The 22,819-nt window shown below is 36.0% G+C and overlaps 1 protein-coding gene across 8 annotated transcripts in view; it reads left to right on the forward strand.

The window, feature by feature from the left end:
• Positions 1–22,819, forward strand: part of Ift88 (intraflagellar transport 88) — a 115,830-nt gene that overhangs the window by 18,273 nt on the left and 74,738 nt on the right. For all 8 annotated transcript variants that reach the window (XR_264192.2, XM_005406308.2, XM_013505482.1 and 5 more), the window contains exons 4-13: positions 2,537–2,593; positions 3,673–3,726; positions 4,323–4,386; positions 5,275–5,344; positions 11,058–11,148; positions 12,612–12,716; positions 15,549–15,651; positions 16,364–16,478; positions 18,341–18,572; positions 20,388–20,458. Coding sequence is in view for 7 of the 8 variants with exons in the window: in XM_005406308.2 (XP_005406365.1) it covers positions 2,537–2,593; positions 3,673–3,726; positions 4,323–4,386; positions 5,275–5,344; positions 11,058–11,148; positions 12,612–12,716; positions 15,549–15,651; positions 16,364–16,478; positions 18,341–18,572; positions 20,388–20,458 (962 nt within the window). In the remaining variant the exon portion in view is untranslated. The remainder of the gene's footprint in view (positions 1–2,536; positions 2,594–3,672; positions 3,727–4,322; positions 4,387–5,274; positions 5,345–11,057; positions 11,149–12,611; positions 12,717–15,548; positions 15,652–16,363; positions 16,479–18,340; positions 18,573–20,387; positions 20,459–22,819) is intronic.

The raw sequence follows: 22,819 nt of genomic DNA on the forward strand, positions 1-22,819 counted from the left end.
TTTTTTTGGTTTTTCGGTTTTTCTCCGGTACCAGGAACCGAACTCACGACCTTGCGCTTGCCAGGCAAGTGCTTTTGCCGCTGAGCTAAATCCCCAGCCTCCGACCCATGTATTGTTTAGAATTGTATTTCTTAATTTCCAGACATTAAAGTGTTCTGATTATCTTTGTGTTACGACTTTTTAGGGTTAGAGAGCAAAATCTGTATTATTTCAAGAAATTCTTTAGAATTGGTTAATATTCCAAGTGCAGTTTTTAAAGAATGTGTATTTTTGAAGTTGATAGGTACAGTGTATAATTAGAACATGTGTAATAATATTGTTCAGATGTTCTATATTTTACTAATTTTTTTGGTTTACTGGTTCTGCTATTAGTGAGAAAATAGTTAAATCTCACATTATTGTTAGGGATATTTATTTCTCTTTTTGGTCTTTTGCTTCATATGTTTAGAATTATTTTATCTTCATGGTAAATTGAACTATATCATGCCTTTGATTGTTAGGAAATGTCTATTATAAATGCCTTTTGTCAGTTATTAATATATTGATATAGTTTTACAAGCTGTTTTTTTGTCTATTTCCATTATGTTTTCCCATTATTTTTCCTTCCCACTTTTCCAAAGTCATATATTTAAAGTATCTCTTATAACAGCAGATAATTGAGTTGTTTTTTAAGTAGTTTGATCATCTTATTCATCTAGTGATCCTATTTATATTTAACTTAAAATTTATTTTCTTATTATTGCTTTTTATTTTTTTCTTGCCTCCTTTAAGTTTCATTTTTCTTTCTTTTTTTGCCATTTGTTTTTGTTACTCCGTTTCTCTCTTTTGTTATTTTAAAGATTATTCTCTTGGTGTTGCCCTGCGGAGTACAACAATTATCTTGAACTTACTAAGTCTTCTGTAAACTAGTAGTTTTACTCTTCCTGAGCAGTTCCACAATTTTACGTTATTTCAGTTCTATAATTTCCATTTATTTTTCTGTTATTTTTAATTCTCTCCAAAAATTGTTGATTTTGTCTTTTAACTCCTTGAAGCATGGTTATGTTAAAGTCTGTGTCTGGTATTTACGTTATCTGTATCCCTTTCTAGATTTCTTTCCATTTGTTTGTTTCTCTTGACTTTTTGAGTAGGGTATCTTGGCACCTGAGTGGCTTGTGGTTTTTGTTGCTGCTGCTTTTTGTTGTTTGTTGTTTCTGTTTGTTGTTGTACTGGAAATCCAACCTAGGGCCTGTGTCTGCTCTACCAAGGACCTACATCCCCAGCCCCTGTCTGGTTGTTTTGATTGGATGCCAGACACTAAGTGAGAAATTATATAGAGGTAATTTTATTATTTTATGCCTGTGCTGTCCATTGTTGTTAACAGCCAACCGCCACATACAACTATTTACATTTAAATTATATAAAATTTAAAATTCGGGTCCCTGTTGCACTAACCCCATTTCAAATGCCCAGTAGCTGTGTCTGTGATCCTTGGCACTTGTCAGAAAAGACAGTGTTTTTGTTCCCACAGAAAGTTCTGTTGGCCAGCATACCACTCCCGGATCTTCTCTTTCACTAGGGAGGATTTGCTTTTACTTACGGCCCTGTAGCACTAGGACTCTCTGATGACCTTAATCCGGTCAGCCTGGGCTTCAGCCCTTGCGAAGGATGATACACTTGTATTTATCTTTCAGCCTTAGGGTATAGCCCTATGAGATGACGAGCTAAAGCTGGAGGATTCCCTCAACTCTGGTGTTCATTTCTTGAGAATGAAGCCACGCCCTGCTTCCTCAGCCGTACATTTAGAATGAACAGGTTCATGGAGGAGAAACAGCCCAACAGCCTGAATGCAAGCTCCCTCTCCAGCATCCCGTCTCTTCCTTATTTTGAGAACTTGTGGTTCTTCCCTTGATTCTCCATGCATTCAAACAGATTTTTTAAAAATATTTTTGTCCCTAGACTTTTTATTCTTAGTTTTTAAGTTTTTAAAATTCTATCCAAAGTAGAATCTGTCCATGAATGATATATTTAGTTAAATATTTCAGTCAGTCTAACAACTAGCCTTGTAGGATACTTTCACATGGTTCTATGCTACTTCATCTATAATTTTGTGATCAGTATACTTTGTCTCTTTATTTAAAAACTGAGCAAATACGGGTTCAAAGATACAGAGTAAACAGTTAGTTAAGGAGGATGACACTCAAACCTAGGTTCCCAGGCCCTGGACCCTGTGCCTGCTGTGTGGGCTCATGCCGCGGGCCCCGGCCTGCATTTCAGTGCGTCACGGACGCTCGATGCGGGCATGAGGCAGGTCCAGACTGACCGCTCAGGCCAGCCTGCAGCCCCCTGTCTCCTTTAAAATGAATTGAAACCGAGGCTTCTTGTCAACCCTTAAGATAAGCAAGCGCCCTGATAGTAAAGGTAGTTTAGAAGAACTCATTCTAAAAATTATATAAAGTCTATTTATTGATGAAACGATATTTTTCATTTCTTTTCCAACTTTCTATTATGTAGCTTAATTTGAATTCTGTTAACTTTGTTCTTTTTCTTCCCCAAGATAACTGCTAAAATACCAAGCACGGCAGTTACTAGACCTATAGCTACTGGATATGGGGTAGGTTTTTATAAGCTGAAAATATTAAGATGCATTTTCTTATGTATAAGCTCACGGTAAGCAGTTCTAAGTGGTTTGGGCTGTTTTTAAGTTCGTGACCCAGATCGATTTCCCATTTTGGATAGTTACAAACATTAAAAAAGTCATTTGATTAACACCTTTAAACATTTTAGTCTTGATTTGCAAGTCTGTTGGAAATATTACATTACCCTTTTCCATTTGTAGACTTTATGTTTGTTGATTCACTTCTGTTTATTTTCTACATCATATAACCAAGTCATATGTGTTTTCCATTCATGTATTTTATGTGAAGCTAAATGTTATTTAAATTTAATGGTATTTATAATTGTAAAAAAACAATTAATAAGTGAAAAAATAAAATTTAAGGGAAGTGTTTCAGAGTCATATATTTGGGTCTTGCCTTAAAGACCTGTGGAGGAATGCTAACTCTAAAACACTATAAAAATAGTAAACCTTTTAATCTTGTCCCAAATTACCTGCATTTTGGATGGTTTTGCTTGTATAAAATAAGAAAGGTGAGGCAGAACAGTGAGAGAATGGGGTAGAACAGCATTTCTTAGTCCTCATGGTGAAATTACCTAAGGGGTCAGAAATGGCTGGAGAACCTAGAGCCCCAGGCACCTGCTTCCATCATGTGCTTTGTGAGAACGAAGCCGCAGCCTTCTGCACTGCATAACCAAGTGCATCATGGGAATCATGCTTTTATTAATTGGCCCAAGTGTGTGCCACTCATAAGCTTGCTTTTTGATGCTGTGCAGAAGGATCAGTATCTTAGGCAGTGCAGGCCCGATGGTCTTTCTGTCCATCCATCCCTGCATTTGTAATGTAAGGGCAGCCAGACAGCGTGGAAGTGGATTCCAGTGGACCTTCATTTACAGGGTGTGAGTTACAGTTTGCCTACTTGTGTTTTAGAGTCTGGGCTCATATCCTCAGGTGATAAATGGGAAAAAATATGTTACTCAATGACAGGATGAAGAAAACAATTATGAAGAAAATATTTGTAAAATTAGAGGTGGCTGTTTTTAGGTATCTTTTTGATGTACTTTTCTGTTTGCTAGTCCAAGACATCCTTAATGTCATCAAGGGGAAGACCAGTGACAGGAGCTATTCAGGTACCTGTGTCACCTGTTGAGTTTGTACCTTTCTTATGACTTAGAATTTATTACCAAAGTTTTTCCCACTTTATATTTTCAAATGTTAAATAAAATGTTACTTTTGCAGTGATTATGATTCTTTAATTTGTGGGCTATAGTTTGGGCTCTTCTAAATATTTGGAGGCCGCTCTCCTTGGGTTTACTCAGCTCTCAAGATAAACCCCACCGGGGAGTGGACAGAGAACTGACAGTTTGTTTATGTGCTGTGTCAGAAGCTGCTTTCCCCTGTGCTGCCATGTACAGCAGTTTCTGTGGTTTCTCTCAGGAGCATATTGAACAGTTAAAAGTAGCCGAGCAGCTAGCTAATAAGCTAATTCGTGCTTTTCTGTTTGTTTGTTTGTTTGTTTAAGAGCAATCCAGTTGGGTCAGGAATTAGATTTTGTAGCAGAAAGAGAAAGTAGAGATAGGTTTGATACATAAGGAGGCAGAAGAAAGGAGTAAGTGGATAGTAATTTAAAGTAAGTATTAGAAATTAGGACTGTATTACGATGTATGTCACATGCAGTGGTCGATCTTATTTAAGACTATTTTAAAATAATTCCTTTTCTTGGAAGGATGGAGTTACTAGACCCATGACAGCAGTGAGAGCAGCTGGGTTTACCAAAGCAGCTTTGAGAGGTTTGTTATACCATTTCTACAGATAGTTTTTTTCAGATCTCTTAAATTTGTACTGTATACAAATTATAACATATATAAATGTCATTACTATATTAAATAAAATTTAAAATGCCATTGACCATAATTGATTGTTATTTTAGGTTCTATTAAGAAAAGAAAAGGAGCTGGGCATGGTGGTACACACCTGTAATCCCAGCACTTGGTAGACTGAGGCAGGAGGATCTCCATCAGTTTAAGGCCAGCCTCGGCTACATAGCGAGTTCAAGGCCAGCCTGAATTACAGGGTGAGACCTTATCTGAAAAGGAGAAAAAAAAAAAGAAGGAAAAGATAGGAAGAGGATGATGAACTTGTTCCACAGGGATGGTTACAACTACTGTGTAATTTGTCAAAATGTGTTGAACTGTATACTTAAAATGTGTGCATTTTATTTTATGTAAATTATATTTAGAAATGAAAAGTAAAAGCAGTGTAAATATACAAAAGTTAAACATAATTAAAACATACAGTTATTATGAAATGTTTATTTTACCAATAAGGGACATTCAAAAGCCATTACCAAGTTATATTTATACAATTGATGATTTTAGAGTTGATATAGATCAGTGCAAGAGAGAGTAAATAGTGACAGCGTATCTGATTTTTGTTTTTACATATTAACCCACAAATTTTGTTTACATAGTTTCACGAAAGCATGTTAGAAAATTTTACCAACTTCTTGATATATGTAATATTTATGTAGCCATAATAAATGTTATATCCATTTAATAAGTAGGTAATCAAACTATTTAATAAGTAGGTAAGTTCCTCTTACAGGATTTCATGTTTTCATATTTTCTTCACTTGTGTTGGGTTGCAAATTAAATATGAACTCTTAAATTGTGTCTCAGGTTCTGCATTTGATCCCCTTGGTCAATCAAGGGGCCCTGCCCCTCCTCTGGAAACCAAAAACGAAGATAGGTATGCAAGTCTTTATGCTGTTGCTTGGTTATTGTTGCTGCATATTTTTTATTTTCCAAATATATAAATTTTTAAAGTTTCTACTTTTAGTTGTAAACTTAGTTTTAAGTATTTCTATTTTCCAAATATATAATTTTTAAAAATTGTATAAGTAGATAAATATTCAAAACATCATACTTTGTTCTTAGAACTAGCAGAGGAATCATATCTAAGAATAGTCATGTGTTCTGTGCAATTTCATTGGGACATTATTTGATTTGAAGATACCTAATTTTTATGGGTGCCCAAATAGTGATTCTCTTGAAGACCGAGTGATATTACTAAATCTTCTGATTATTTTAAAAGGACATTTTCAAAGAAAAATATCAAGAACACTCATAGCAAGTTAATCTGTCATGATACTATGGAGTAGTTTAACTCACATGGATATGTGTGTTGCTGGGTATGAAACCCAGTGCCTTGTGCTTGCTAAGCATATGCTCTAGCATTGAACTACATCCTCAGCCTGATCAATGTAATTTTTTATAAATTAACTTAGTTTGGTGCTATGACAGCTGGTAACTACAGTAACCATTCAGACAGCCATACAGTTTACTGATATCTAAGTACCTTGATGTATACATTTTATAAATAATCACAGCAGCCGGGCATGGTAGCACACACCTGTAATCCCAGCACTTGGGAGGCAAGGCTGGAGGACTGCTGTGAGTTCAAGGCCAGCTTGAATTATATAGCAAGACCCTGTCAAAAAAACAAATAAAAAAATAATGATAATCACAACAAACGTGTTCTGAGTCCTGTGTGTGCAGGAACTATTCTAAATCTGTAGAGATAGAGCCGTTACTGTTACCAGTTCATGGAGGAGGAAGAGAAGCACACTGATCTTGACTTGGCCGAGGCTAACAGAGGTCAGGACTGAGGTTCAGACCTGGTTAGTCTCATTCCAGAGCTCATTCTTTTAACCATTACACTGGTTTACTTCTGTATAACGTAAGTTTTTAAAGTATAGTTCTTCAACCCAGTATTTGGAGCTATTGTATAAATTACATAATTTACCTTTTTAACTCACATGGAACCTCTATAGAAAATCAGTTTCATTTTGTATCCTTTTTAATTACAGCATGTTTGCTAGTAAAAGTAGATCTTTTATGTAATTATAATGCCACTTAATATTTTTCCAGCTGCTAAAAATAGAAGATGTTTTAAAACACATAATTAATAAAAACATTTATTGTACACAACAGAAGGTCTGGAGGAAGAACAGTTCTAGGAATGATTAATGTTAGCTATTTACTGCAGTCCCTGCTTTGACTCTGTTTGATTCTCTTGGCTTTCCCAAGAGCCTGACTGTCACCACACTGCCAAGAGGCTGCTGAGAGCCTGGCCGTGTAACGGAGAAAGCCTGGCTGCAGAAAGTCCCAGTTTCATTTGCTTGTAAAAAGGAAAGGAAACCTTTGCAGAAGCTCTTCACCCCAAGCAGAACGTGCCTTTATTTCCTCAGTGGCAAGAAATACATCACATCCTAGGGTTGACCCAACTCCTGGGAAAGAGAAGGAGATGCTCTATTATTGAGGGTTCCCTAGAGGACAGAATCCACATAAAATATATGTATGATTACACACGGGATTTATGAGGTCAGCTTAGAGCAGAGTTGACAACATTTTGGAGACAGCCAAACTGCAACCAAAAACCCACTTATTTATTGCAGAGTGCTAACACTGTAATTAAACTTGAATACTGAGGTTATAGTTTAGAAAAAAACAATGCTATATTAACATCTTTTGTCTTACAAGAAAAACACAGTAACCTGTATGCCACAGGTTTGCTACCACTGGCTTACAGGATCTGAAGGGGAAGAGTCCCAGGAGCCTTTTATAGAGTCAGAGGTGGAAGAAGACAAAAGCGCCCTCTGCGTGCAGGAGAGTCACAGGATCCAATAAGAGTGTAAGGCCCGAGGCCTGGAAATTCATTGCCTTGTCGCCAGTGTACGCCTGTGTTGGAAACCAAAGAGTCTTCATTAGAAGACGGAGGAGTCTGAGCTGGAAGCCTGAAAGAACTAGAGACCAGTGTCCAGAGGCAATGTGAAGACCAGAGCTTTGCAGAAAAAAGGGATCAAGACTTCCTTCTTCTTTCCCTTTCTACTCAGTCCAGGCTGCAAGCCTGGTTGGTGCCACTCACATCTTGTAGGTCTTCCCTCCTCAGTTTGCCACCTACATCTCAGTCATTTACAGACACACCCAGAGCTCTCCTAGGTAGCTGGGTAGTTCTTGCTCAAGTTGACATGTCACATTTAATGATCACAGATGCCAGAGACTGGCTTGACTTCTGTATGCAAGGAATAAGGGTAGGGATGGCAGGCTCTTTTTAAGAGGATATTTGACAATATCAACACATAGATGTCATTTTCTAGGTATTTGTTAGGGACAGGATAGTTACTTTAAATGTCTTCATGAAGATCTCTTACAAAGTTTTAACTTTGAAATTTTATATTGATATTTTTAGTTTAATAATCTTTAAGCAATACTTAAAATATAAAAAATGTATTACATGATACAAAATCACCATTCACAAATTTTTACATATCTAGCTGGGAAAGATATACAAAAATTCCATTCACAATAGCTTAAAAATATCTAGGAATTAACTTTCAAAAATTCTATAATTCATATGGAAACACAAAAGACCCATAATAGCCAAAGTAGTCTTAAGCAAAAAGAACAAGGCTGCAGGCATCGCAATACCTTATTTCAAACCATGCTACAAAGCCCTAGTGACAAAAGCAGCATGGTGCTGGAACAAAAATAGACATGTACTTGAATAGAATAGAATAGACGACACACAAAAAGACCTGCACAACTGCAGCCATCTGATGCTTGACAAAGGAGCAAAAAATACACATTGGGGAAAAGACAGCATCTAACAAATAGTTCTGGGAAAACTGTATATCTCTATGTGGAAAAGAGAAACTAGATCCCTATCTCCTACCCTGTACAAAAATCAAATCAAAATAAATTAAAGATTTAGATTTGAAATCAGAATATTTGAAACTGCTGGAAGAAAACATAGGGGAAGCACTTGAAATCATAGGCACAGAGAAAGACTTCCGGAATAGGACTCCAACAGCACAGGAAGTAATAGAAGAACTAACAAGTGGAACTACATCAGACTAAAACATTTCTGCACAACAAGGACAATAACTAATAGATTGAAGAGATAACCTACAAAGTGGGAGAATGGATAAAGAAAATTTCATGTATGTACATGATGGAAAAATATTCAGGCATAAAGAAGAACAAAATCATGTCCTCTTCAGGAAAATGGATGGAATATTAGACTATCTTGCTAAGTGGAATAAGCCAGATTCAGAAAGTTAAAATTCATATGTTTTCTCTTATATGAGAACGCTGAAAAATAAACAAAGGAAGGAAGGAAGGAGAGATGCCAGGAAACTAGAGGGTAGACTTTGGGATGTGGGAAAGGGAACAGGAAGGAAGGGGAAAGAAAAAGGAGTAATGGGATTTAAAATGAGAAAGGTATATTAAATGTGTGTACCATATTCCCAAAGTGAACCTCACCAATCTGTGTTACTAACGTGTAATATATACAGTAGAAAAAAGAGAAAAAAATGCTAACAAATATATTCTGGAGTCTGATGATTACTTTGCCCACTAAGAAAGCCACTAAGGAAAGACTATTTGTTGTTTTGAAAAATCATGATAGTTGGGAATAGGTTTCATGGAATGAGTAAAAGCTTAATTTGGGTTCACTGCTCTGATAGAAATGCTATAAACTTACTTCATTGTGTAATAAGGTTATTTTCCTTCTAATAATAGAGTTTGTATTAGGGAGAAACTGAGATTTTGGTCAAGGATACAAATTTTCAGTTAGGAGGACTACGTTCAGGAGACCTATTGTAAACCATGGTGACTGTAGTTAAGAACAATACACATACACAATAGACTATTGCTTAAGTGTGAAGAAGAATAAAATCGTGTTGCAGGAAAATGGATGAAACTGGAAATCAACATGTTAAGCTAATTAAACCAGATTCAGAAAGACCAGCATTGCGTGTTTTCCCTACTATGTGCAGTCTAAGAACATGGCATGAAAGTAGAGGGGTGCTATTACTAGACAAGAGAAAAGGAGTGGAGCAGTGCACGAGAGGGCAGTAGAGGGAATACATGTGGTCAGGATATGTGCATATATGAAAATGCCACATTGAAACCCATGTTTTATAAAGTTAATAGGCACCAATGAAATATATTTAAAAGAAGACATTTACTAGATTATTTCAGACAACTTGAAAACAGAATTCTACTCTTGAACTTTTAAAAACTCCCCATCTGTATGCTCATTGGTGAGTTAAAATTTTATACACTTTTATACACTAGTAAAATTTGGTCTTAGTCCCTTAGCAATCAGATTGCTCTGATTCTATAGATCTGATTCTGTAGGATCAGGCTGTACTCTTTCATTTGTGCCTGTATTCTTAGGAAATCCATTATAATTAAGAAAACTGATATCAATATATTTTACGCATTGATACACATTCATGTTGTTCTGATTTTTGCTGGAGGAAAGTGGTAGCATCACTGTTATTGTGAAATGTGACTGACTGGGGCATAATTTGCTCTTTGTAGTGCTGGGCCTGGAGCCCAAGGTCACATGCATGCTAGACATGCACTCTGCCACTGAGCTCTACCCTCAGCCCTGGAATAATTTACTCCTAATAGAGCCAGAATTTTAAAGCTTACCTACCTTGCTAAAAAAAATTTTCTCTATAGTCTCTTTCTGATGCAAATCATTTTTTGTTGTTATTTTATTTTAAAAATTTAAAAACTGACAAAACATAATGACGACAAAATCAAAGCAACATTTTCATCTCTTTTATGATGGCTTCATTTTTCCAAACCATAAGGCAAAGTTTTCATTTGCCATAGGCTCTGAAAGAAAAATTGCTTCAGTTGGGAGGTGGTAATATACTAACCAGGGTCCTAGAGTACCCTCGTTGGTTCTAAATCCTGGCTCTGTAACTTGACATCTTTGTAATGTTGGGAAAAATACTGCTTTTTTTGAGACAGGGTCTCACTGTTTAGTTCAGGCTGGCCTTGCCTACACTATGTAGCCCAGGCTGGCCTCGAACAGGTCTTGCAATGATGCTTCTGCCTCAGCCTCCCATGTGCTGAGACTACAGGCATGTGCTACCACACCTGGTAGGCAAAATACTTTCTAAACCCCAGTTTCCTATTCAGTAAAATAGAAATAATGAAAGCTTTCATATCTAGTATTGTCATGAGGAATAAATGAAATTATTAAAGGATTCAGCTTTGTGTTGAATTATATAATTATTTTTTTACTATAATTACAAGTAATTATTTAGTTATTAAAATAAGTAGTCCATTTGCTCTTTAATGCCCTTCATATGTATATCTTATCTGTGACCTACATTTTAAGAGCATGCAATGGACAGTATTATTTATTTATTTGTCTTTTTGAGGCAGGGTCTAGATATGCAGCTCACGCTGGCCTTGAGCTCACTTTGTAGCCCAGGCTGGTCTCAAACTCGCAACAATCCTCCTGTCTCAGCCTCCTGAGTGCTGGGATTACAGGCGTGCACCACCTCGCCCGGCTATGGACAGTATTAAAAGTAAATTAAGTCTTGTATCGATTATTAGTGGTTTAGTGATTTAAATTACTTCTGCTTTTTTAACAGTCCGGAAGAAAAGATTAGGCAATTAGAGAAGAAGGTAAATGAGCTGGTAGAAGAAAGCTGTATTGCCAACAGTTGTGGAGACTTAAAATTGGTAAGTTCATAAACTAGTAAGATTCAAGATTAAGATTATGCCGGGTGTGGTGGCACACACCTATAATCCCAGCACTCGGGAGGCTGAGGGAGGAGGATCACTGTGAGTTCAAGGCCGGCCTGAACTGCATAGTGAGACCCTGTCTCAAAAAGACAAAAAATTAAAAAATAAAAAGATTAAGATTATGAGATATATGTAGGTGCATGTGTCAGCTCCACTTTTATTATATACACACAAGCAGATACAGATAAATATTTTCATTTTGCTGAGTGGCATTAACGTTTTGACTAAAGCAATTATTTTGAGAACCAGAAATTGTAACTGCTTTATGATTTCTGATAATTGGTAATTTTTGACATTGGTCTTTTTAGTATGGAAAAATTCTGTTGTACTTGTTAGTTTAATTTGCAGCCCAGTAGACTGTTGGATTAGACTCCAGTATATCGCCAAAAGTTACAGCTGCCATGAGCTACGCATAGCTTTAAGTGCCGGCTGCTCTGTTTTGGTTTGCTTTTTATGGTAGTGGGAATTGAACCCAGAGTCTTTGCAATGCGCTATATCCCCAACCCTTTTACAATTTTTTATTTTGAAACAGTGTCTCACTTAAGTTGTTAAATTGCACAGGCTGAGCTCAGACTTGTTAGTTCCTTCGGTCTTCGCCTCCCAGAGTGCTGGGATTGTAGGCGTGCTCCCCCATTTTCTATTCTGCTTTGTTACTAAAGCTTCATTCACTGCCCTGAAATACTTTCTTCCAAGTGTGCCACGAAATCATAGTTTGCTTTTTAGCCATCTAGCTCTGATTTTTAAAATTGTCATTCTGTATAAATATAATTTCTGTGACTTACCAGATTAGTGCATACCGTTAGAGAAAAACATTCAGTAAAAAAAGCTACTTTTATTGCTTGTAAAACTGGTGAATTTTTTTTATCTGTTTCTAAGAAAACAAAGTCTGTTACTGAATTTGCCTGTGGAAATAAACAAGAGGCTTTTTGGTACTCTCAGTAGGATAAGAGCCAACCTAAGAATATCTGTGATGCTGGGCAGCAATTATCCTTTAACTTGCTGTATTTTGAGCATCTCAGAAGCCCCTCAAATCTGTCTAAATTCCTACCTCACAAATTCAAATAAAATACCCCAAAATTCAGGAAGTAGGAAGAAAGAAGTGGTATATGGTCCAACTTAAAAGGAGATGGAAGGTGTATGGTAGAGAAACTTGACTTGGAGCAAATATGATCTACATTTCATCCCTCATACTGTCCAGAAGAACCACATGGGCAATTCTATGATGTTATCTGCAGTTCAAATAAATATTCTAGGGTTTTTTCCTGAAGGAAGTTTAACAGAGGGGCATCCTGGGGAATCCATGATTTGAAAATGAATTCAGCAAGCTTCATGTAGATATTTCCCAAATACATAAAGGTTGATGAATGCTCAGATTTTACAAAGGATGAATCTGATTTCAGGCCTTAGAAAAGGCTAAAGATGCAGGAAGAAAAGAAAGAGTCCTGGTGCGGCAACGAGAACAAGTTACAACTCCAGAAAATATCAATTTGGATTTAACTTACTCAGTAAGTATCGAAATACCTGCTGGCAAAATTTATTTTGATGAAAATTTCTGAATTCCCAATCTTTTTATTCATTATTTTTTTAATCTGTATATAAAGTTACAAAAACTATGTATTTATGTGGTACCATGTGATGTTTTGATACAGGTATATATCATGTGTGTTCAAATCAGGTTGAATATACCTGTCTTCTCAAACATTTATCATTTCTTTGTAGTAAAAAAATTCACACTTCTTTATTCTAGCTTTTCGAAATATACAATATAGTGGTACCTCTATTCATGAACAGTTTTTTTTTTTTTTTTTTTTTTGTTTTTTTCCGGTACTAGGAACTGAACTCACGACCTTGCGCTTGCCAGGCAGGCGCTTTGCCGCTGAGCTAAATCCCCAGCCCCTTCATGAACAGTTTTATTTGTGGACAATTTGGTTCACAAGTAGAAGCATTTAGCAAAATTTTGTTTTTATTTGCAAACTACATCGGGTGACAAACATCCTGTGGCTGTCTCTCCCAAATCCAAACGTGGCCAACTTTTCTAAAATCATGGAACAAATTAAGTGTCTGAACCAAGGTACTGTTTGTACATTATTGTTTCCTGTAGTTATTTTACTGTGTATTGGTACACTAAAGCTTCCTGCTTCTATCTCACTATAACTCAGTAAGCATTGATCAACCTCTCCTCATCCCTTTCCCCACACAGAAGTCATTTTTCTTCTTTTGTTGTTTTAAATCATACTGCTTTTAGGTACCCAGAATTATATCAATAATAAGTACTTCATGAGATACTTTATCTTTGGTTTATAGATCTTTTGGCAGAGATCCTTTTTATAAATTAGCTATTCAGTTAGTTGTTTTTAATAACTTTGTAAGTACTGGAAAATCTTCCATCCAGTGACTATATATTTGAAGATTGTTAATACTTCTTTTGTTTGTTTGTTTTCCGGTACTGGGAATCGAACTCACGACCTTGCATTTGCCAGGCAGGTGCTGTGCCGCTGAGCTAAATTCCCAGCCCCAAAGATTGTTAATATTTATGCCCTCTCTATTAATGAAATTCTAATATAGACTTGAGTTTCAAGGATTTTAAAATAGGCAAAGAAGAGAAACTATGGTCAGAGTTTTTTAAAAAGCCTGTAGTTTTAGCAACATTTCTTTAATTCTGAAAATATATTTCCTTGCTCCTTTACTGCTGTGTAAAAGGCATTATGATAAATAAAGGATTTACAAGGTAGGCTAACAATGACTGCCTGCAAAAGGACCATTTGCACACTGGAGAGCCAGAGGATCCGGTCAAAAGTCAAAGGCCTGGAGCTTACTGCAGAGTTTCCCGCCAAGTCTGTATCAGCAAGCCAAAGAGTCTGCACTAGAAGTGTGGAGATGGGCATCCAAAGGCAGTGGCCAAGACTGGAACTCCTCCAGAGAAGCAGAAATGAGACCACTTCTTTCCCTTTTTATTCCATTGAGGCTACAAGCCTATTGGTGGGTACCACCCACACCCAGGGTGGGTCTGCCCCTTTCAGTGAGTCAGTCATCCAGACATACTCAAAACGGTGCTAACCCAATAAGTTAGGTATTTCTTATTCAAGTTGATAGAACTGTTACAATCCACCCTTTGTCACCTTGACAACCAGACATATTTCCTCAAACCATACTTAGTCTCCAGATTAGCAAGTTCATAATTATGTTTAACATGATACAGCTATCCTGCATACAAATGGAAGCACATTAATCCATCCTTAGAACAGAAGGCAAAGTTTTTCTTTTGGTAGTGCTTACTCCTAACACATTATAACTTAAACATTGTGATACAGGTTTAGCAATACTTAAAAACCAATATCAAGCCTATCAACATTATTTTACAAAGAAAGGAAATAAATATACCTGGTTGATCAGCATATTAACGGTATAGCAGAAAACAGTTATAGTTAAAATCTCATATCTGTAACTGGTCACAAAATCATAGGTGGTATGTATAAATACCTTATTCTAATACCCCTTCTGTATTCTATTGGCCTTCAGCAAGCACCTCAGGAGATTTTAGTTCTTTATCTGGTGAGATAGCCTGTACCTTCATTCCTGAAGGTTCTGAGCCATTTGTCATCCAGCCTGGATTGGGTTGTTGTAGTTTCCCATTAACCTTAATAACAGGGCATGGCAATACTAGGAGGCACCCTAAGGGATCTCCTACACTACAAATATATTCCTCCTTCCCTCCATTGTGGAGTAACAGTCCAATTTCTCCCTGGTAGTCAGTCACCCCTGCCAGTACCCCAAATCTCTTTTTAGCTCAGAGACATGAGGAACGCAGATGACAAGGGGGAAATCTTAGCTTCCTGCTCAACAGAAATGTGCTGTGCTTTTCGATGCAAAACTTCTGGTATCAAGAGTGGGGTTGTGTTTTTGATGGGCAAGTTTTCATATACTAAACAATACTAAATTAAGGTTTAATTTATTCCCACATGATGCTTAACTTATATTTACAAGAGAATTTAAAAGACTATCTTATTTATTTCTTTACCAGTAACATAAACAATGCACATTTATTCTGTGTATGTCTTCCTGAGATTAACAGATGGCAAATACTACTAAATTAAAGTAGAATGCATAGAAAATTAAGTGCAACTTCGTGGACAGCTCTTTGTTGACGTTCTGGTTTATATGGAATGTAAATATTTCTTTTTTGTAAGATACTTCTTTTGTATACTAAATTTTGTTTTTGGTTGTGTATCTTGATGTAAGCAGCTAAGTTTTTTTATAGCATTTTAATCTCTAGTTATAAGTTAAAAAGGGGCTGAAAATGATCATTATGTATCTTTTTGCAATATTTTCTTCTTCAGGTGCTCTTTAACTTGGCCAGTCAGTATTCAGCTAATGAAATGTATGCTGAAGCGCTAAATACATATCAAGTCATAGTGAAAAATAAATTGTTTAGCAATTCAGGTAGGTATGTATAATCAGTTTTGTCACTGAAAATAATTCTTTTATAGTGTTATTTACAGCTTCTTACTTTATGCTTCCTTATAATGAGATAACCTATGCTCTAAGCACATTTGTATTTATGATGCAAGTTCTTATTTAAAGATACTATTTATATGAAAATCCATACAGATACAAATACAGAAGAAAAAACACAGTTGATGTGAAGTATGCTGCTTAACAGTGAAGAGAAAATGTGTGCCATCATCGTGAGGAGGAGTGATGAATGGCACACCCAGGGGCTGTTCTTTCTGTCATGCAAATGTAACCCCAAGACTAGAGTTTCTATTTAGTATCTATATTTATAATTTTTGGTAGTAATATTATAGTTTATCATAATGTCATTTCATCTGATACCATTAAAATGCATGTGGCATTATTAAGTCTAGTTTTAAAATGTCATGTATTTTTAAGTCCCACTTTTTAGTAGAATACACTCCCAGTTTTGTAATGTAAATTGATCATTTCCAGCCATATTTTCAGGAATCTACCTATCTTAAGTTCCATTTCCTCACAGAAAAGTAATGTGTAAATATGTGATAGTAGAGCTGTCTTAAAGGTACAATTTTAGTTAATGTATGAATCTTTAAAAGAAAGCTATAGAAAATATGAATTAAGGTCATCAAAGATATCATAGAAAAGATGCAAAAATGAAAATATCATACTTTTTATTTAGGAAGATTGAAAGTGAATATGGGAAACATTTATTTAAAGCAAAGAAATTATTCCAAAGCCATTAAATTCTACCGAATGGCCTTAGATCAAATCCCAAGTGTCCATAAAGAAATGAGGTAAGTGTATAGCATAATTGTAAAATTTAAGGGTTATTTTTCAGAAACGGGATAACTCTTATCCATTGTTAGTAGGTTGAACATTTTGAACTGTTTGTACATAAGAGGTATTGGATTTATTTATATGTATATTTTGTTCTGTTCCCTCTGACTATTTAGACATATTTGTACAGTGTCAAATTAAAAGTTAAAAGCATGGTATGTGATCAAGAGAAATAAAACTAAGCCTATTAACCATCTAGGAATTAACCCTGCAAGCCAACAGTACCAAGACACAACTTAATGCCAACAAAATGTCACAATATGTGTCCTACATAATATATCAGACTCCAAACAAGGCTAGAAATTAAGATCACCTCACTTGAGAGTGAAATAGTGAAAAGGATTACTTATGAATTTCAGAAGAGGAAAAAGATATATTTTCTACTCCTGCAATATTCAGGAGCATAAACATGTATTTACTGGTTATAATTGTCCTTAGGCACCAGGGACAGTTAATCTGTTTGTAAATGCTACTTTTCATGATCGTTTGTTTCTGAATTTTACATGGTACCTCATTATCATTAGCAAATATTACCTAGCTTATAGGACACAATTCCCCAAGGTACTTTTAACCCAGATGAGACCAAGAATTTGAGCATTTTAGAAAAAGATGGTAATACTAGGTAGCATATGTTAAGTGCTTAATAGTCAGTAAGTGAGAAACAGTGGATGTTGTAGTAATGCAGTTGAGGGAATAATTATTGAGAACAAGAATGGTTCTGTGGTTAAGAAAGACTTTCTGAAGGTGAACTTCAGATAGGTTACTTAAGTCAAAGAAGGGATAACATTCCAGACAAAGGGAACTCCATGACACGAGTCAGGAAAAAAGCCCACTAGGATCTTATAAGCCAGTTACAGATAATCCAGTTGACATGAGACCGTGTTGAGGAGTAGTGGAAATAAGGTGGGATCACATCTGGTAGAATGGCTATACTCAAAAAGAGTGGATGAGGATGTAGATAAATCAGAAACCTCATGCATTGGGTGTATAAAATGATGTAGACATTTTGGAAAATAGACAGTTTCTTATAAGTTAAATATACATTTACCATATGACCAACAATTTTATTTCTAGGTATATACCCAGGAAAAATGAAAAAAAAAAAAAAACTTGTATGTGAATGTTCATAACAGTAATAATCAGAACAGCCAAAAGGTGGAAATAATCTAAATATTGATCAGGTAGACAATGGGTAAATAAAATACAGCATACATCCATGCTATAGAATACTGTGCTACTTGGCAATTGGAAGAGTGAGGTACTGATACTTGATGTTATATGGCGGAACCGCAGAAGGATTATGCAAAGTGAATGGACTCTAGCAGAATATTGTGTAATGTGTTACTTCATTTATATGCAAGATCTAGAAAAGACGGAGACAGAAATTAGATTAATGGTTTCCTAGGTATGTATATATGATCAGTTTTGATGTGACAATAGGAAACAAATATTGGCACGAGTTTTCTTTCTAGGGTAATAGAAATGAAAATAAATATGTAGTTTTGGTTCCACAACTATGTAAATATAGCAATAATCATTGAACTGTACACTTAAAAACAAGTAAATTTTATGATATATAGATTATGCCACAATACGGGCCCGGGATATAGCTCAGTGGCATAAGCGCCTGCCTGGCAAGCGCAAGGTCCTGAGTTTGATTCCCAGTACCAAAAAATAAAATAAAATAAAATAAGATTATGCCACAGAAGAGCTTTGATGAAATAAAAATAACTAAAGAATAAAAGGGTATTACTGTGGACATCTTGAATCCATACTAAAGAATTCACTGTCAGACTAATTCATGTTTATTTCTATTTAGGATTAAAATAATGCAGAACATTGGAGTTACGTTTATTAAAACTGGTCAGTATTCAGATGCCATTAATTCACTTGAGCACATAATGAGTATGGCGCCAAACCTGAAGGCAGGCTTCAACCTAATTCTTAGTTATTTTGCCATTGGAGACCGAGAAAAAATGAAGAAGGCATTTCAAAAATTGATTGCTGTTCCATTAGAAATTGATGATGATGATAAATATATTTCACCAAGCGTGAGTATGAAAAAGATTGTTATGTAGTCATTGCCTCCTTATGTATGTTTCTCTTTTTCTAGGAATGAGAAAATTGGAATAAATGACTTTTTTTCTTGTGGTACTGCGTATTGAGCTCAAGAGTGTTTGCGTTGTATTATATCCCCAGCCACGCTTTTTTTTAAAAAAAATTTTGAGACAGGTTATCACTGAGTCACTAATTTTCTGACACTGGGCTCAAACTTGTGATTCTCCTGTCTCAGCCACCCAGAGTGCTCTGATTGCAGGTGTGTGCCACCATGCCTGTTTTACATGACTTCTTGAGTTCTCAAAGGATTATGTTACTATGACTCATCGATGATCTATTTCATTTGTTATTTAAATTAGGCTGGGAGTGGGACTCTCTTGGAATGGGGCTAGAGATTATAGTTAAAACAGACTGCACAAATTTAGTCAAACTTTTTAAAAAGATTCATTAAAAATAAGATTTGCACGTCATTCATAAAGAGTGACATCTTGACCATGGAACCACACAATCCTTTCTAGCAGATTTAAAGATCAAAATCTTTTTGAAGTTCTTGAGCTGGAAACCTAAACTAACCTGTGCTAACTGGGTCACAAGGATAAAAAAAAAAGTTTCTTGTCTTTATTCATGGAGTAGAACATAACACAGCTCTCAAAAGTCCTATTTTTAAAGACATAGGGAGATGTAATTTCCCTATGTTGTAATATTATGTAATATTCCCTATTATGTAATATTAATTAAAAGGACAGATATACACCTCCTCATGAACAGCAACTGGAACATGAAAATAGAAACAATTTCTGGACAATGAGATTGTTTTTCTTAGTGCTTTCAAAATATCTTCCAGATTTTTATGCATAAATTACAGGTTTATTCTGTGGTGTTATTTTACATCAAGTCAACCCATACAAAATTACCTTTATTTATAGGTCCACAGATAACGGTATAGTATCTTCAGTTTCATGGAGCTAGTACATTTTTCTTAGTAGAGCGTAAGGATGTAGTAGCCTCTTGGTTACCGAGTGAAACCTCTAAAGCCAGGCACTTGGCTCTGCCACGCAGTTCTTACTCTCCTGTGCCTCAGTTCCTTTACCTAAAATTGGGACTACTTCTAACAACCTGCCTTACAGGGTTGTGAGGGTTAAATGAGTTAGTGCACGTAAAATGCTCAGAGTAGTACTTGGAACGTAGTAAGTACTGGATCCATGCTAATTATTACCTATCACTTTCATATTGAGAAAATGTGTTGTGAAAAATTACCTTACTGTGTGTGTGGCGGGACTGTTAGTTAGGGATTGAACCTGGGACCTTGTGCATGGTAGATAAGAGCTCTGTCACTGAGCCATACCCCAGTCCTATGTGTATTCCTTTTTTTTTTAAGACAAGATTTCACTTTGTTCTCTAGGCTGGCCTTTAAACTCAGGGTCTTCCTGGCTCAGCCTCCTAAGTAGCTAGGATTTAGGTATATTCCATTATGCCCTGCTCCCATCTGTATTTTTGATAGGGGGTTGAATTATGGATTATATTAAGCAGTTGATGATCATGAAAGCATTTATATTTGAGATTAGAAATTGTATTATCACATAATAATCGCTTCTGTATAGTTGCTCCTATTTCTGCCCAACCTAGCCCTTTTATCAGCTGTTCAAAATTTATGTTAGTTCAATGGAAAATATACTAAGAATCAGAAATAAAAAGAAAATAAAGGTTAATGTAATCTCCATTTTATATAACTGGTTTGTGGGGGCTTTGATTAGAAATCTAAGTTTTTGATATTTAGTTTTGATTGTTTTTCAATTTTATTTTCCTAGGATGATCCCCATACTAATTTAGTAATTGAAGCTATAAAAAACGATCATCTCAGACAAATGGAACGTGAAAGGTAATATTGGGGCACTTAATAATGTAGTTTTGGTTTTATACAATGATTAAATGTACATTATCATTGTTTCCCATAAACCTTGTTACATTTATCCTTTTTGGGTTTTTTTGGTACCGGAAATTGAACTCAGGACCTCATGCTTGCCAGGCAGGCACTGTGCCGCTGACCTACATCCCTGGGCCCATTCTGTTTCTTGAAAAGAGCTATCATTTAGCCATTTCTGTACTTCGTTGGATTCTCTTTTCTCTTTCCAAGTAGTTCCAGTCCTCATGCTGAACCCAATTATTATTATTTACATTTATTCTTACATTTCATGTAAGAAATTACATGTTATTCTTACATTTAAGAACAAAATTACATGGTATTCTTACATTTCTCTGTAATTTTCTTTCCTTTTACATAATTTATTTCAGAATTATATCCTAATGTTTTTTGTCCTGCTTCCCAAATAAATATCAAATATAAAAGAGGAAATTACATTTGCTTTTTCTTTCCTTTAATGTGGTACTACAGTCTACTTCTAATGCCACATTAAGAACAAATGTTTCAGCTCTCTGGACACCAACTGATGTCCAACAATTGAATTCTAACAGTAACTACCGAGAGTTCATGCAGACCTCAGAGTGTCAGGACTCAGTACCACAAGACTGCCTTTCCACCCGCACTGCAGTCACTGCAAGCATGAGTCTCCCCTACTTCTGACTATGAATCTCTGCTTCCTACCATTCTTCTCCGTGGGTTCCATAAGTTGCTAGAAAAATTCACAGAACTCAGGAAAACACTTTACTTATGTTTACCACTTTGTAAAGCCTAGGTGTGTGGGGAGGGGCATGGTGTTACCATGCCCTCTGCAGGTTTACTACCCATTAGTACCCTTGTCTGTTCACCAGCCTGAAAGACCTCCTAATTGAGGTTCCATTAGGTAGGCATGACTGACGATAGCATTGGCCTTTGGTGCTGAAGCTGAATTTCTAGTCCTTGTTCACTCCTTGGGATTTGGAGAATGAGACCTAGAATTCCAGCCCTCTGATTGCTCGATTGCTTCCATTGGTACCCAGCCCCATCCACAAGCTTTCCAACAAGCAGTTACCTCGCTAGCATAAACTCAGGTATGGTAAGAAAAGGGGCTTGTGAATAACAAAAGACACTTCCACCACTCAGGACCTCCAAAGGTTTTAGGAGCTCTTTGCTAGGAGCCAGGAAATTATAAGTATGCTTAAAACTAGGGAAAAAAAACTCGCAAAGAAAGAAGTAGACAATTTCAGCAAAGAAATGAAAGATAAAAAGAAGAATCAAATAGAAACTTTAGAACTGAAAAATACAACAATTAAAATTAAAAGTTCAGTGAATGGGCTCAGAGGTGGAATGGAGGGAACAGGAAACTTTCCGTAACTTGAAGATGGAAAACACAATTACCCAATCTGAACAATAGGGAGAAAATGGTCCAAAACCAAAAATGAACAGAGCCCCAGGGACCCATGGTATTCTGACAAAACGACTAACATTTGTGTCGTCAGAATCCGGGAGAGAAGAGGGGTAGACTGAAGAATTAATAGCTAAATTTGTCAAGAAAAGTAAATGTGCAATTCAAGAAGTTTGGTGAACCCCAAACAAATAAACCTAAGGAACTCAATGTCAAGATACACATATCATGATTTTAAACTTCTGAACATTAAAGACACAGAAAGTGTTAAGTTGGGTGCAATGCCTTGCCTCTGGAGAACCAGGCATTTGAGAGGCTGATGCAGGATGATTACTTGAGCCTAAGAGTGCAAGACCCAACGGTGTTGTGCAACCTAGTGAGACCATCTCAAAAAAAGTCCTGAAAGCAGCCATAGATAAATATCCCCTGATTCATAGTGGGAAAACAATATAATAGAAACTGCTGATATTGAAAACAGGGAAACAATGAAAAAGTCAATGAAGTACACCTGGTTCTTTAAAAAGAGCGATAGAATTGATGAACTTCTAGCAAGACTGACAAACTAAAAAGAGAAACAAAACAGTGCCAGGAGTAAAACACTGCAGACCCTAAAGTTATCAAAAAGGTAATAGAAAGAGTACTACAAGCAGCCCCACAGCTATAGACTTGACAGGTTAGATGAAGTGCGCCACTTCACTGGAAAACTTTCTACTACAGCTTACCTAATAGGAAGTAGATTTTTTAAATAGCTATATGCATGTTAAGGAAATTGAATGCATGGTTTTAAAACTCAGAAACAGAAACCTCCAGGCTTTAGTTGGTCTTGGTAGAGAATTCTAGCAAACCTTTAAAGAATTAATATCGGTTCTACCAAATTGTGACATTAGTTTTTCCTGATACCAAAATCAGATAAAGGGAACACCAAAAAGACCACAGAA

This window comes from Chinchilla lanigera, unplaced genomic scaffold (assembly GCF_000276665.1).
Source record: "Chinchilla lanigera isolate Chin_1 unplaced genomic scaffold, ChiLan1.0 scaffold00096, whole genome shotgun sequence".
NCBI lineage: Eukaryota > Metazoa > Chordata > Mammalia > Rodentia > Chinchillidae > Chinchilla > Chinchilla lanigera.